The sequence below is a fragment of the Neofelis nebulosa genome, chromosome 17 (assembly GCF_028018385.1).
Source record: "Neofelis nebulosa isolate mNeoNeb1 chromosome 17, mNeoNeb1.pri, whole genome shotgun sequence".
Taxonomy (NCBI): domain Eukaryota; kingdom Metazoa; phylum Chordata; class Mammalia; order Carnivora; family Felidae; genus Neofelis; species Neofelis nebulosa.
Window position 1 is genome coordinate 48,526,009 of NC_080798.1, and position 13,914 is coordinate 48,539,922.

The 13,914-nt window shown below is 38.7% G+C and overlaps 1 protein-coding gene across 12 annotated transcripts in view; it reads left to right on the top strand.

The window, feature by feature from the left end:
- The window catches only part of HYDIN (HYDIN axonemal central pair apparatus protein), a 439,740-nt gene that overhangs the window by 131,330 nt on the left and 294,496 nt on the right, over positions 1-13,914 (top strand). For all 12 annotated transcript variants that reach the window (XR_009256078.1, XR_009256079.1, XR_009256080.1 and 9 more), the window contains one exon: positions 12,239-12,363. Coding sequence is in view for 9 of the 12 variants with exons in the window: in XM_058708213.1 (XP_058564196.1) it covers positions 12,239-12,363 (125 nt within the window). In the remaining 3 variants the exon portion in view is untranslated. The remainder of the gene's footprint in view (positions 1-12,238; positions 12,364-13,914) is intronic.

Sequence of the window (13,914 nt, forward strand, 5' to 3'; positions counted from 1 at the left end):
TATAACTGAGATGCAAAACTGAATGAATATAGTCACAATGAATTGAAGAAGCAGAGGAGAGAATAGGTGATATAAAAGATAAAATTATGGGAAAAAATAAAGCTGAAAGTAAGAGGGAAAGGAAAGTATTATATCATGAAGGAAGACTTAGAGAACTTAGTGATTCCATAAAACAAGACAATATCTGTACCATAGGAGTCCCAGAAGAAGAGTGGGAAAGGGGGACAGAAGGTTTATGTGAAAAAATTATAGCTGAGAACTTCACTAATCTGGGGAAGGAAATAGGCATTCAAATTCAAGAGGCATAGAAAACTCTTCTGGAAATCAACAAAAATAGGTAACACCATGACATATCATAGTGAAACTTTCAAAATACAAAGATAGAGAGAATTCTGAAAGCAGCTATGGACCAAAGGTCCTTAACCTACATAAGGTTAGCAGCAGACCTGTCCACAGAAACTTGGCAGACCAGAAGGGAGTGGCAGGAGATATTCAATGTGCTGAATGGGAAAAATATGCAGCCAAGCATTCTTTATCCAGCAAGGCTATCATTCAAAATAGAAGGAGAGATAAAAAGTTCCCCAGACAGGGGCGCCTGGTTGACTTGGTCAGTTAAGCGTCCAACTTTGGCTCAGGTCATGATCTCACGGTCTGAGAGTTTGAGCCCTGCGTCGGGCTCTGTGCTGACAGCTCAGAGCCTGGAGCCTGTTTTAGATTCTGTGTCTCCCTCTCTCTCTGCCCTTCCCCTGTTCATGCTCTGTCTCTCTCTGTCTCAAAAATAAATAAACGTTAAAAAAAATTAAAAAAAAAAAGTTCCCCAGACAAACAAAAACTAAAGGACTTCATGACTACTAAATCAACCTTGCAAGGAATTTTAAGGGGGATTCTCTGAGTGGAGGAAAAAAAAGAAGAGCAAAGACTACAAAGGATCAGAGAACATCACAGAAACACCAAGTATACACGTAACACAGTGGCACTAAATTCATATCTTTCAATAATCACTGTGAATGTAAATGGAGTAAATGATCCAGTCAAAAGACATGGAGTACCAGAATGAACAAAAAAAAAAAAGAAAGAAAGAAAGAAAAAAGAAAACAAGATTCATCTATATGTTGCCTACAAGAGACTCATTTTAGATCTAAAGACACCTGCAGATTGAAAGTGAGGGGAGGGAGAAACATCTATGATGCTAATGGATGTCAAAAGAAAGCTGGAGTAGCCTTACTTATGTCAGACAAACTGGATTTTAAACCAAAGACTGTAGCAAGAGATGAAGAAGGGCATTTTATCATAATTAAGGGATCTATCCATCAAGAAGATCTAATAGTTGTAAATATTTGTGCCCCCAACTTGAAAACACCCAAGTATATACATTAATAACAAACAAAGAAATTCATTGATAATGATACCATTATCAATGGTATCAATTTAATATCCCACTTACAGTAATGGACAGATCATCTAAGCAGAAAATCAACAAGGAAACAATGGCTTTGAATGACACACTAGACCAGATGGACTTAACAGATATTTTCAGAACGTTTTATCCTAAAGCAGCAGACTACACATTCTTCTCGAGTGCACATGGAACATTCTCCAGAATAGATCACATACTGGGTCACAAATCAGCCCTCAACAGGTACAAAAAGATTGAGATCATACCATGCATGTTTTCAGATCACAAGGCTATGAAACTTGAAATCAATCACAAGAAAAAAATTGGAAAGCCCTCAAATATGTGAAGGTTAAAGAACATCGTACTAAAGAATGAATAAGTTAACCAGGAAATTAAAGAAGAATTAAAAAAATAATGGAAGGGAATGAAAATGAAAACATGACAATCCAAACCCTTTGAGATGCAGCAAAGGCAGTCCTAAGGGGGAAGTATATTGTAATTCAGGCCTATGTCAAGAAGCAATCTAACCTTACACCTAAAGGAGCTAGAAATGGAACAGCAAGTAAAGCCTAAAGCCACCAGAAGAAAGGAAATAATAAAGATTGGAGCATAAATAAATGACATAGGAACAACAACAACAAAACCCCCAGTAGAACAGATCAATGAAACTAAGAGCTGGTTCTTTGAAAGAATAAACAAAATTGATAAACTCCTAGCCAGACTTATCAAAAAGAAAAGAGAAAGGATCCAAATAGAGGAAATCATGAATGAAAGAGGAGAGATCACAACCAACACCAGAGAAATACAAACAATTCTAAGAGAAACAGGAAAAATTATATGCCAACAAACTGGGAAATCTGGAAGAAATTAACAAATTCTGACTCACACTACCAAAAGTGAAAAAGAAGAAATAGAAATTTGAGCAGACCCATAACCAGCAGAGATTGAATTAGTTATCAAAAATCTCCCAAAAAAACAAGAGTCCTGGGCCAGATAGCTTCCCAGGAGAATTCTACCAGACATTTAACACAGAGTTAATACCTCTTCTTCTCAGACTGTTCCAAAAAATAGAAATGGAAGGAAAGCTTCATTCTATGAAGCCAGAATTACTTTGATTCCAAAACCAGATAAAGATCCCCCTAAAAAGGAGAATTACAGGCCAATATCCTTGATGAAACTGGTTGCAAAAATTCTCAGCAAGATACTAGCAAATCAAATTCAACAGTACATTAAAAGAATTATTCACCATGATCAAGTGGGATTTATTCCTGGGCTACAGGGCTGGTTCAATACTTGCAAATCAATCAGTAAAAGATATACCATATTAATGAAAGAGAGGGTAAGAACCACATGATCCTGTCAATAGATGCAGAAAAAGCATTTGACAATATATAGCATCGTTTTTTGAAAGAAAGTAGGTACCCTCAAAAAGGAAGATAAAGGCCATATATGAAAGGCTCACAGCTAATATCATCCTCAGTGGGGAAAAACTGAGAACTTTCCTCCTAACATCAGGGACGCAAGAGAGATGTCTACTCTCACCATTGTTGTTCAAGATAGTACCGGAAGTCCTAGCCTCAGGAGTCAGACAACAAAAAGAAATAAAAGGCATCCACATTAGCAAGGAAAAAGTCAAAATTTCACTCTTCACAGACAGCATGGGCTCTACATGGAAAACCTGAAAGACTCCACGAAAAAAATGCTATAACTGATAGGTGAACGCAGCAAAGTCACAGAATATAAAATTAATGTACAGAAATTGGCTGCATTTCTATACACCAATAATGAAGCAACAGAAAGAGAAATCAAGGAATCAATCCTGTTTACAAGTACACCCCAAACCATAAAATACCTAGGAATAAGCCTAACCAAAGAGGTAAAAGATCTATATCCTGAAAACTATAGAAAGCTTATGAAAGAAATTGAAGAAGACAGAAATGGAAAACCATTCAATATCCATGGATTGGAAGAACAAATATTGTTAAAATGTCCATACTATGCAAAGCAATCTGCACATTCAGTGAAATCCCTATCAAAATAACACCAGCATTCTTCACAGAGTTAGAACTAACAATTCTAAAATTTGTATGGAACCAGTAAAGACCCCGAATAGCCAAAGAACTCCTGAAAAAGAGAAACAAAGCTGGAGGCATCACAATTCTGGACTTCAAGCTGTATTACAAAGCTGTAATCATCAAGACAGTATGGTACTGGCACAAAAACAGACACATAGGTTAATAGAACAGAATAGAGAACTCAGAAATGGACACACAAATGTATGGCCAACTAATCTTTGACAAAGCAGGCAAGGATATCCAATGGAAAAAAGACAGTTTCTTCATCAAATGGTGTTGGGAAAACTGGACAGCAACATGCGGAAGAATGAACCTGGAACACTTACTTACACCATACACAAAAATAAATTCAAAATGGATGGAAGACCTAAATGTAAGATGGGAACCATCAAAATCCTAGAAGAAAAAAATGGGCAACAACCTCTTTGACCTTGGTCATAGCACCTTCTTACTAGACATGCCTATGGAGGCAAGGGAAACAAAAGCAAAAATGAACATTGGGACCTCATCAAGATAAAAAACTTCTGCACGGTGAAGGAAACAATCAGCAAAACTAAAAGGCAACCAATGAAATGGAAGAAGATATTTGTAATAGACATATTGGATAAAGAGTTAGTAGTCAAAATCTATAAAGAACTTATCAAAATCAATACCCAAAAACCAAATAATCCAGTGACTAAATGGGCAGAAGACATGAATAGACAGTCTTCCAAAGAAGATACCCAGGTGGCCGACAGACACACGGAAAGATGCTTACTATCACTCATTATCAGGCAAATGCAAATTGAAACCACAATGAGATACTACCTCACACCCTTCAGAATGGCTAAAATTAACAACTCAGGCAACAACAAATATTGGTGAGGATGCGGAGTAAGGGGAACTCTTTTGCACTGTTGGTGGGAATGCAAACTGGTGCAACATCTCTGGAGAACAGTATGAAGTTACCTGAAAAAATAAAAAACAGAACTACCCTACAACCCAGTAATCGAAATACTAGGTATTTATCCAAAGGATACAAAAATGATTCGAAGGAGCACATGCACCTCAATGTTTATAGCAGTGCTATCAACAATACCCAAATTATGGAGAGAGCCCAAATGTCCATCGACTGATGAATGGATAAAGAAAATGTGGTGTGTGTGTTTGTGTGTGTGTGTGTACACACACACAATGGAATATTACTGGGCATTCAGAGAGAATGAAATCTTGCCATTTGCAACAACATGGATGGAACTGGAGTGTATTATGCTAAGTGAAATAAATCAGTCAGAAAAAGGTAAATATTTGATTTCACTCATATGTGGAATTTAAGAAATGAAACAAATGAAAATAGGGTAAGGGAAGGAAAAATAAGATAAAAACAGACAGGGAGACAAACCCATAAGAGACTCTTAAATATAGAGAACAAACTGCGGGTTGCTGGAGGGGGGTGGCTGTGGGATGGGCTAAAATGGGTGATGGGCATTAAGGAGGGCATTTATTGGGGTTAAGCATTGGATGTTATATGTAAGTGATGAATCACTAAATTTCCTGAAACCAATACTACACTATATGTTAACTAAGTTGAATTTAAATAAAACAAACAAACTAAAATGACCAGGGCTTTAAGGTTATTGAGAATCCAGGTCAGACCTAGTATTAGCTCAGTGACTAACTGCTCTGGTTCTTAGCTTCCTCTTTGCTTTTAAATAGGTTATATTTTATCCAGTCTTTCTAGGTATTTTCTGGTGGAAGAGCTTTCAGGTTACCTGTTCTGCCATATTGTAGGTGGTAGGGCTGCCATAATGTGGGTGGAAGGCACATCCCTTGGGAGGGGAATTGTGTTTATTGTTCACAGGAGCATCCCAGGAGCATCACTATCTCTGAACAGTTTTATGTAGGTCTAAGTTTATGTCTGGTATCCTATTTCTCCTGGTTGAAAAACTACTTTTAATATTTCTTGTAGCACAGCTCTATTGGAAATTCTGTTTCGTCTATTTGAAAGAAAGTATTTTGCCTTCATTTTTGAAATGTATTTTCTCTACAGTTTAGAATTCTGGGCTGACAGTTCTGCATAATTTTTTCAGGAGTTTAAAGATGTCATTTCATTGTCTTTTGGCTTACATTTTTCTTAAGAGAACCCTGCCATAACTCTTATCTTTGTTCCTCTGTACATAACTATGTCTTTTTTCTTGGGCTGCCTTTAAGATTTTGTGTTTATATTTGATTTTTAGCAATTTGAATAAGATATGTCTAGATGTGGGTTTTGTTTTTGTAGTTGGTCTTGTTGTTTTAAGGATTTTGTTTTGCTTTTGTTTAGTTTTGGTTTCCATCCTGCATGAGGTTCCAAGGTTCCTAGATCTTTCATTATTTTTGGAAAATCTCAGCCATTATCTCTTCAAACATTTTTTCTGTTCCATTCTTTCTTGCTGTTTCTTCTGCCTGGCGGGAAGTTCTGTCTGCCACAGGTATAACGGTCTGTACCTTTCCCATCTCCCCTGAGGGCGGGTGGATTGTCCATCTTTAGATTTCAGGCTACTTGTTTGCTCTGCAACATCTCCTTTCTGATTGGTTCGAGAAAAGTTGTGATTTTATTGTTTAGCTGGCTTTTCTTCATTGTTGGGGTGGGCAACCTCTTTCTAGCTTTCTGCATCCCAGGTAGAAGCAAGACCCATTGAGCTAATTTATAAATCAACCAGCAAAGGCAAAGGCAAAGGCAAAGGCAAAGTTCTTTTGAAGATTAGTGTCTTTTGACATTGTCCATAAGTGCCTATAGAGCCTTTGCCATCTTGTGAGATTCACAGAGTTCGACTGAAGGAGAAAGAAGCAGTTTAACTGGCTCACCATGAGTTAGAAAGCATGAACCTTTTTTTATTTAAAAGGACCTTCCACAACCACGTTCCATAATACACATTAAAAACTTCCTGTTACACTGGTATTTTTCCTGTGAAAAATAAAATCCACTTAAGGTGGAAAACCAGGTGCAGGCAGCATATCTTCCTGGAATGTTTGACTGAATCCTAAAAACTACACATAAATGGAACTTATTATATATCATAGCCATACAAAAGTGAAGCAAAATCACTGCATGGATTTCATAGTGTGAAGCTGCATGACAAGATCTAAAACTTTTCTATCCATAGAACTATGAATGCCAATCATCTTCTCCTAATATAGAAATACTTGCAAGGTAAAATGGTAAGTCCACTCAAGGACTAGCTAGTAATCATAACGACATCAGAAACTCTAGTCCAACATTCCCATTTTACAGATGATGGAAATAAGGCCTGATAAGGGAAATGGCTTATCCAAGTTCCCCCAGCAAATTAATAGCAAAAAGCCTAGATCAGAACTAACATGGGCCAGTTCTGGGCTTACTTACCCTCAGATCCATTCCTTGCCCTTCCCAGGCTCTATTCAGTATCTCTGGGCTGTTAGCCTTCCTAGCTGCCTAGGCCAGCTGGATTCCTGTTGGGTTTGACCACTGAGGGGCAAGGGGGAGGGCACTAGAAGGAGATTGCAGGGTAGCAAACAGCCAGGGCATTTCTCCTCCTCCCTCTCAGACTTCAGCAGAGTCCCCAGCAGTGAACCATCTCCTCTCTGGTTCTAATTGTCAGCAGAGCAGCCTGCCGTGGTTTCAACTTCTGCCAGGTCCCCAGGATCTGATAACACTTCCTCCTCTTCTTGTGTCTCCAACCCAGGAGTGGAAATAGCTAACTGCTATTACTAACCCCTGAGGAATCTCACCATCTTAAGTTGGGCTTCTCATCTCTCTCATCAATCTCTCAAATTCCCTGTTTGCAAATATTTTTGCTTTTCTGCTTAGATATAGTATCTATTCATGATACAGTAATTTCATGTTCTTTCCACAAAATTGTATTTTCCAACCATGCTGTCAATTTTGTGAGCTACCCCAAATCCTTCCAATAAATCCCTTTTCTGTTTAAGTTAGCCAGAGTTGGTTTCTTTTGTTTTCAACTGAGAACCTTGCTGCCTACAATGAGAAAGGATGTAATTGAACTTGTGGTCACATTGCATTGAATCAGAATCTTGGGGAGATGCCCTGACAAACATTCCTTCTCAAAAAAGGACAGGTGGTTTTGTTGCCCCCACAGGGGTGAGGACCACTCTTTTCAGTTAGTATGATTGCCAATAGACATGGGAGGGCAATGGATATACTGTGAGACTTTGCAGTGAAAAAACCTAGGGTCTCCTGTTTGGTCCCGTTTAGAGTCAATACACAGTTAGAAACAGTATCTCATGGGAAATTCTTTAAAAAACAGATCATATTCTTTTTATTGAAATAATGATTTAATTAATGACTAAGTTTATAAATGGTTGGGTTCATATAAATTTTAAAAATAAAACTTTATTTGCCTGTCTCTTGCCCTCATTAGAATATGAGCTTCTCAAATGCAAAGGTTGTATCTAACTCTTTTCATTTGTATTTTCCTAGCATCAAATATAGTGCCTAGAAGAAATAAGTGCTCAATAAATGTTTATAGGATGCCTATCCAGCAGTATATCACAAAGGCAAAGCTACAGCTATAAACCTGTACAATGATTTAAAGTAAAAAAAAAAAAATGCTCCCAGAACTATAAAATAGGCATAATGGTTTTTATATGAATAAAAGGAGTTGCGATGTACTGTAAAATATACAGAGAACATAAACAATTACTTTTCAACTTTATTACAGATTTGATGTGCAAGTCTAGTAGGTACCAGAATAATTTTGACTCTTAAAGTAAGCTTAATTTTGGAAGGTGCAATAGAAAAGTTTAGGAAGCAATCTCAAAATCTAAAACCTCAGGTTAGGAATCAGCTAATAAGAAAGATTGTCTGAAGAAAACATACTAATATTATATTCCATATTTAATGTAACAGAGCCAATCTTGACCTTTTGCTAAAATATTGAATCTAAATTGAACTAAAATACTAGTTTTCAAGAGCAGTTTATAGGGAATTGAACGAAAACTCAAAATCTTTGTTATGTCTCCTGATTTTTCATGAACTCGGGTTCTGTCCCTAATCAAGCACTCAGTATTAATGAGAATATTATATCAAAACCAAACATTTTGGTAGACAGAGCCAGCCTTATGCCCTTGAGAGACAATGCCTTTTACCTCTTAGTTAAGAGCATTTTCTGATACTTGATATTTTCTAGCCAGTTCAGCCTGTCTGCCTGTGGTAAAAATGAAGTACGAAATCGAATTATAGACAATGTTTAAGCACCAGAACTTAACACACTCTACCCAATTAACATCTGATTTATTGAGAAAGCTTAGGCTAAGTAACATTAGTGATCCCAGGTGATTTTTTAACTGCTGAAGAAATTTAATGTAATATAAACCTCACAGTGAGCACAACAGGAAAGTATCTGTTACCTTTGTATAGAATTTGGATTTCTGGAGGTCTTAGAGAGGGGTCTCCTTGTCCATAGAAAATTAGCTTGGGTTTTGCAACTGAGATAATGCTATCCAATTGATTTCAAAACTGTGCCTTTTGCCACCAAGAAATGTTTGAAAAGAAAATGAAAGCACCATGTAGGAAGAAAAATATTAGAAACTAGGGAAGCAAAGAGAGAAGAAAATATCACAACATTGTTCCCAAAGTCAGGAAACTGGGCCCAGTTGTCAATTCTTAAGATTCTTACTGATGCCATAAGGAAGGAAAAAACTTTTAAGACTGTGAGATTTATTTTGGATGACTTACCTTCATCTCAGGTAGCAGGGATTCTTGAGATACTGAAAGGCTGTTCCTTTTTGTTCCACCAAGATGTTATAAAGATTATTTAATGATTACAGAAATTTTTATTTCACTCTGAAAGTTGGTTATAATTCAATCTACAACCTCTTCTGAGAGACTTCTGTGAGTACAGAACTGTGTGGGGGATGAGAGACACAAAGATAAGCCTAACTAGGTGGTTTCCATGTTCAGGGATGGTTTGGGTAGGCAGGAAGAACTTGAACTTGAAGGCAACTCCACCACTACTTGGTTGGGCAACTTTGGGCCAGTTGCCTGCCCTTTTGGAGCATCTATTTTCTCATGTCTAAAATGCAATAATAATACCTACTTACTTCAGGTTTTTTCCAGGATTACAAGGTTTGGCATATGTAAGGTGCCCAGTGTAGTGCCCAGTATGGAGTCCATGCTCATGGAAGTTTATTTGCTTTCCCTTTCCTGTCATCTCAAGAGTCTGTAGCTATTGACAGGGTCAGGCATGAAAACTAACTGTCGTACAAGCTGAACTGAAGTAAGAAGTGAAAAGAAAGTCACAGCTCTGAGAGGAAAGAGACTTTGTTAACAAGACAGAGAATCAGGGAAGAGTCTATCTAAGAGGTGGCTTTGAGTCTGAGCAATTTTAAGTGGCTTTGGGAGAAGTATGACCTGTGGAAAATGGTAAGTACTCTTGTGTGACCTTAGTGGTCTGTGTAGAGGGCACAGTCTAGTTGGAAGAGGGAGGTGGTGCAGTGCTAGGTGAGGTTCAAGTGTAGAGAGCAGAGCCCTCTCACCCTGTCCCTCCCCATTCTGACTTGGAATGTGACAGATGTTTGGGACATTCGGACAGATGTATGTGTTTAATAAGAATGCAAAATGTAGTTGGGAGCAGATTGCATGGGACCTCAAATGCCTAGGACTTTGAACTTGATTACATAGATTATGAGGACCACTGAAGGTGTTTGAACAAAGATGAATGTGTTACTACCTGTGTATGTTTCTTACAGTATCCCTAGAGCAGTGTGAAGGATTGAGAGGAGAATAATAAGACCTTGAACTCATCTAAACAGCCAAGATCATCCTCAGGCCATCTCCCATCTAGAGGCTGCCAGTGAGAGAGATAACATAAATAATAATAAACACTTGTTTAGCACTTCCTATGTGCCAGGCATTGTTTTAAGCTCTTCACCTGTCCCAGCTCCTTTAGTCCTCCCTACAGCCCTATGAAGTAGGTGCTGTCATCACCCCCATAGAGACAAAATGTTCAGTGACTTGCTGTAATGTAAGGTCATGGCAGAGCTGGATTTTGAACTTCTTAGGTGGCTTCATGCTAAGGACCACTACTGCATAGAGCCTCGACAGAAATGCCCGGAGTTTGCTGGAGGATTGGTACTGTAGGTGTGGGAAAATCACATAGGCATGGGAAGATAAAGAAGTGAAAGTAGAGGGAGATCCAAGTCGAGAGCCCCAGAGGAAATAAACAGTTGCCCGTGGTAGGAAGCACTGAACATCTTGCAATGATGATCACAGGTACCACCACGTGCTACCCTAGCCACAGCTATCTCCTCACCGAAGAAAGTTCAGGTTTTCTGACATTAAATTCATTATCTAAGGAAAGATTTAAGGGATGAAACTAAAAAATGGTTGTGATGGAAGTAAATAATCAGAAGCAGCTTAGCCTGCCAGATACATTGTACAACGCGTTACTTTGAAAAACTAGCAATTTAGAGAAGTGAAATGGACCATGAAAATAATTAAATGGGCTGGGTTTTTTTATTGAAAAGGAAGAATGCTGTAAGTTATTTAAGGTACTTCATGGTCAGATCCAGCTTCTCTCTTAACACTTCCAGGGAAATTAGATGAAACTATTTCCTGTTCCCAAATCTACCCTATCACTCCATAATGTCTACATGCCCAAATTCTATTTTCCACACAGGACTTGTCCCGAGTTTGCCTTTTTAAAAAAAAAAAAATTTTTTTTTTAATGTTTATTTATTTTTGACACAGAGAGACAGAACATGAATGGGGGTGGGCAGGGGAGGGGGGTGGGAAGAGAGAGAGGGAGACACAGAATCTGAAGCAGGCTCCAGGCTCTGAGCTTCAGCACAGAGCCTGACCTGGGGCTCGAACTCATGAACCATGACATCATGACCTGAGCTGAAGTCGGACGCGTAACCGACTGAGCCACCCAGGCACCCCCCAGTTTGCCTTTCTAAATGTTCTCCACCCTTCTCCAGCTTGCTGTCACCCAGAGGGCTGACCTGTATGGCTTAGGTCAGCAGACTCCCAAGGCTTTGGCTTCTAGTTCGGTTCAGCCAGTAGGAGTCCCAGCAGGTGATGAGACAGGAGGATGTGAGGTCAGGACAGTTTCTCCCCTAGTGTCTTCTCTGTGAGGCCACCTGGGCTGTCTGTCTTGACTGAAGCTCTTTGCTCCTCATAAGGCAGCATTCTCAAGTAGGACTCTTGTGGGCTTCAAAACCACCGCTGCTCCTTGGCTCTTTGGGCCTAGAGGTCATAAAGGCTTTACTGTTTATAGCCCTGGGGGATTGTATCATCTTTTGTAGTTCCTGTATATCCCTAAGCCCCTTTTCAATAGACCCCTTGTTAAACTGCCCTCAAATTATCTTCCTGTGATTGTGTGATCTTTTGGGACTCTGATATGTTTTTCCATTATGAAAACTTCACTGAACTGTCACAAAACTTGATTTCTATCCTTTTGAACGTACTTTTCTGTTGCAGCTTACAGTATTTGCATACACGTTTTAAGTCTGACCACTGGAATCACTCAATGAATGCTAAAAGAATGGCTGAAAGGCAAGGACACAAACAAGAATATTATGATACCATTTAAATTTCTCTTAGACTTGTTGATCTGTTACTGCTATTTTAACCTTAAAACCAAAATCTTTCACATTAGGGGGTAAAGTATACTGTCCTTCTGATTCATTCAGTTGGGGCGGGGGGTCTGAGCTGTCTACAGAACTACAAGTCCTGTCTGTATCTTCTCCTCCTCCTCTCACACATGTCAGGATGTGTTCTGATGGTGCGTCTTCATGTGTGCTGCAGGCCTTTCTCCGTAGAGCCACCTGTTGGAACTCTTAATGTGGGAGAGTCCATGCAACTGGAAGTGGACTTTGAGCCACAGACTGTGGGCAATCACAGCAAAAGACTTATTGTGCATTATGACACAGGTATGTGTTATTCTTTGTCCAAAGTTCTACATGTTAAGAAAGGTCAAGTGGAAAATATGGTGAAGCAAAGTAGCAGGTGGTTATTTTGGCTGCATTAGAGTAAGCTAAGAGCCACAAGGTGAAGAACCGAAGAATGAATGTCTCCAACAGAAATAATGTTGATCCAGATAGATGTCCCACCTGACTGGTTTCTCCGGTGCTTGAAAGCCTGAGAAATACAGAGCTCTGGAAGGAAAGTATACCCTGCATTCACACAGATAGTTTAAGGTTATTTATGTGTACATGGAACTTGAAGGTAAATTAATACCATGTTTTCCATTTGATTTATTACTGCATTTGTCTAACATCATAAAAATGTGAACTCCAATTCAGAATGTTCTTGTGTGTACCCACTAGTCTATGTAAGGCCCAGCTGCTTTAATGCTTGGAATGTGCAAGTATCTTACTTAATGCCTTACTTAAATGTAGTACTGTGTCTACTGCCACTAGCATTTTTTGAAGGCCACAGTCTGTATAATCATGAAAATTATACAATTGTTTTTGCTAATATTTAATTTATGGTTGTGTGGACTGCATGTACGTTATGCAAGTCCCCAAAGTTGGTTTTCAAATTAATATTTTACCATTGCCATTTATTATTTCATGATTTTTCTCATTTTCCTCTCACTTCTTCTTTAACCATTCATGTTTATTGACCCAGATTGTCTGCATCAGAAGGCCACTGTAGGCAGAAAACACAAGGGCACAGCCAGGGAAAGAGTAACAAATGACATGTAGTTCACAGTTCAGACTTTCTCGCTTTGTGGATGCATATCTGAGCAGGACGTTCGAGTCCTTGCCTATGGACCTGTGGTTAAGCGGTCCAAGTTCCACATTGCCTGGCATGACAGCGACACATACCCAGTGGTACCATCCATGTATCTTATCTTTTAGTGTAGGACAGAATTCCCTGGCTGCTCTCAAGACAAACCTGATCTGAACCAGCTTAAGCAAAAAGGGGGAAGCTTTGGCCCATGTAATACAAGAGAGGAGGGTAAAAAGCACAGTTTATAACACAGCAGGGACATCCATTTTTCCGAAGTAGTTGTGTCATTTTACACTCCCACCAACAAAGTGTGTGACTTCCAATTGCTTCACGTCCTTGCCAATAAAGTGTTGTCTTTTTTTCCCTCCTGCTACCACATAGTGTTGTCTTGATCATTTTAGACATGCAAGTAGTGTCAAGCTAGGTCCTCTAGTGGTTTTAATTTTCATCTGATTAATGATGTTGAGTACCTTTTCCTGTGCTTTCTGGCCATTCATATATCTTTTTTAATGAAGTGTCTGTTGAAGTCTTGCTCATTTTTTATTGAGTTGTTTTTCTTTTATTATTAATTTGTAAGAGTACTTTATAACTTGATATTCTCAGTACTAACCATTTGTCAGATATATGTGCCGTTAATGTATTCTTCCAGTCCATAGCTTGCCTTTTCATTCCCTTCATGTTTCTTGATCAGCAGAAATTTTTAACTTTGATAAAGTCAGCATTCCCAATGATATTCCTTTAAGATG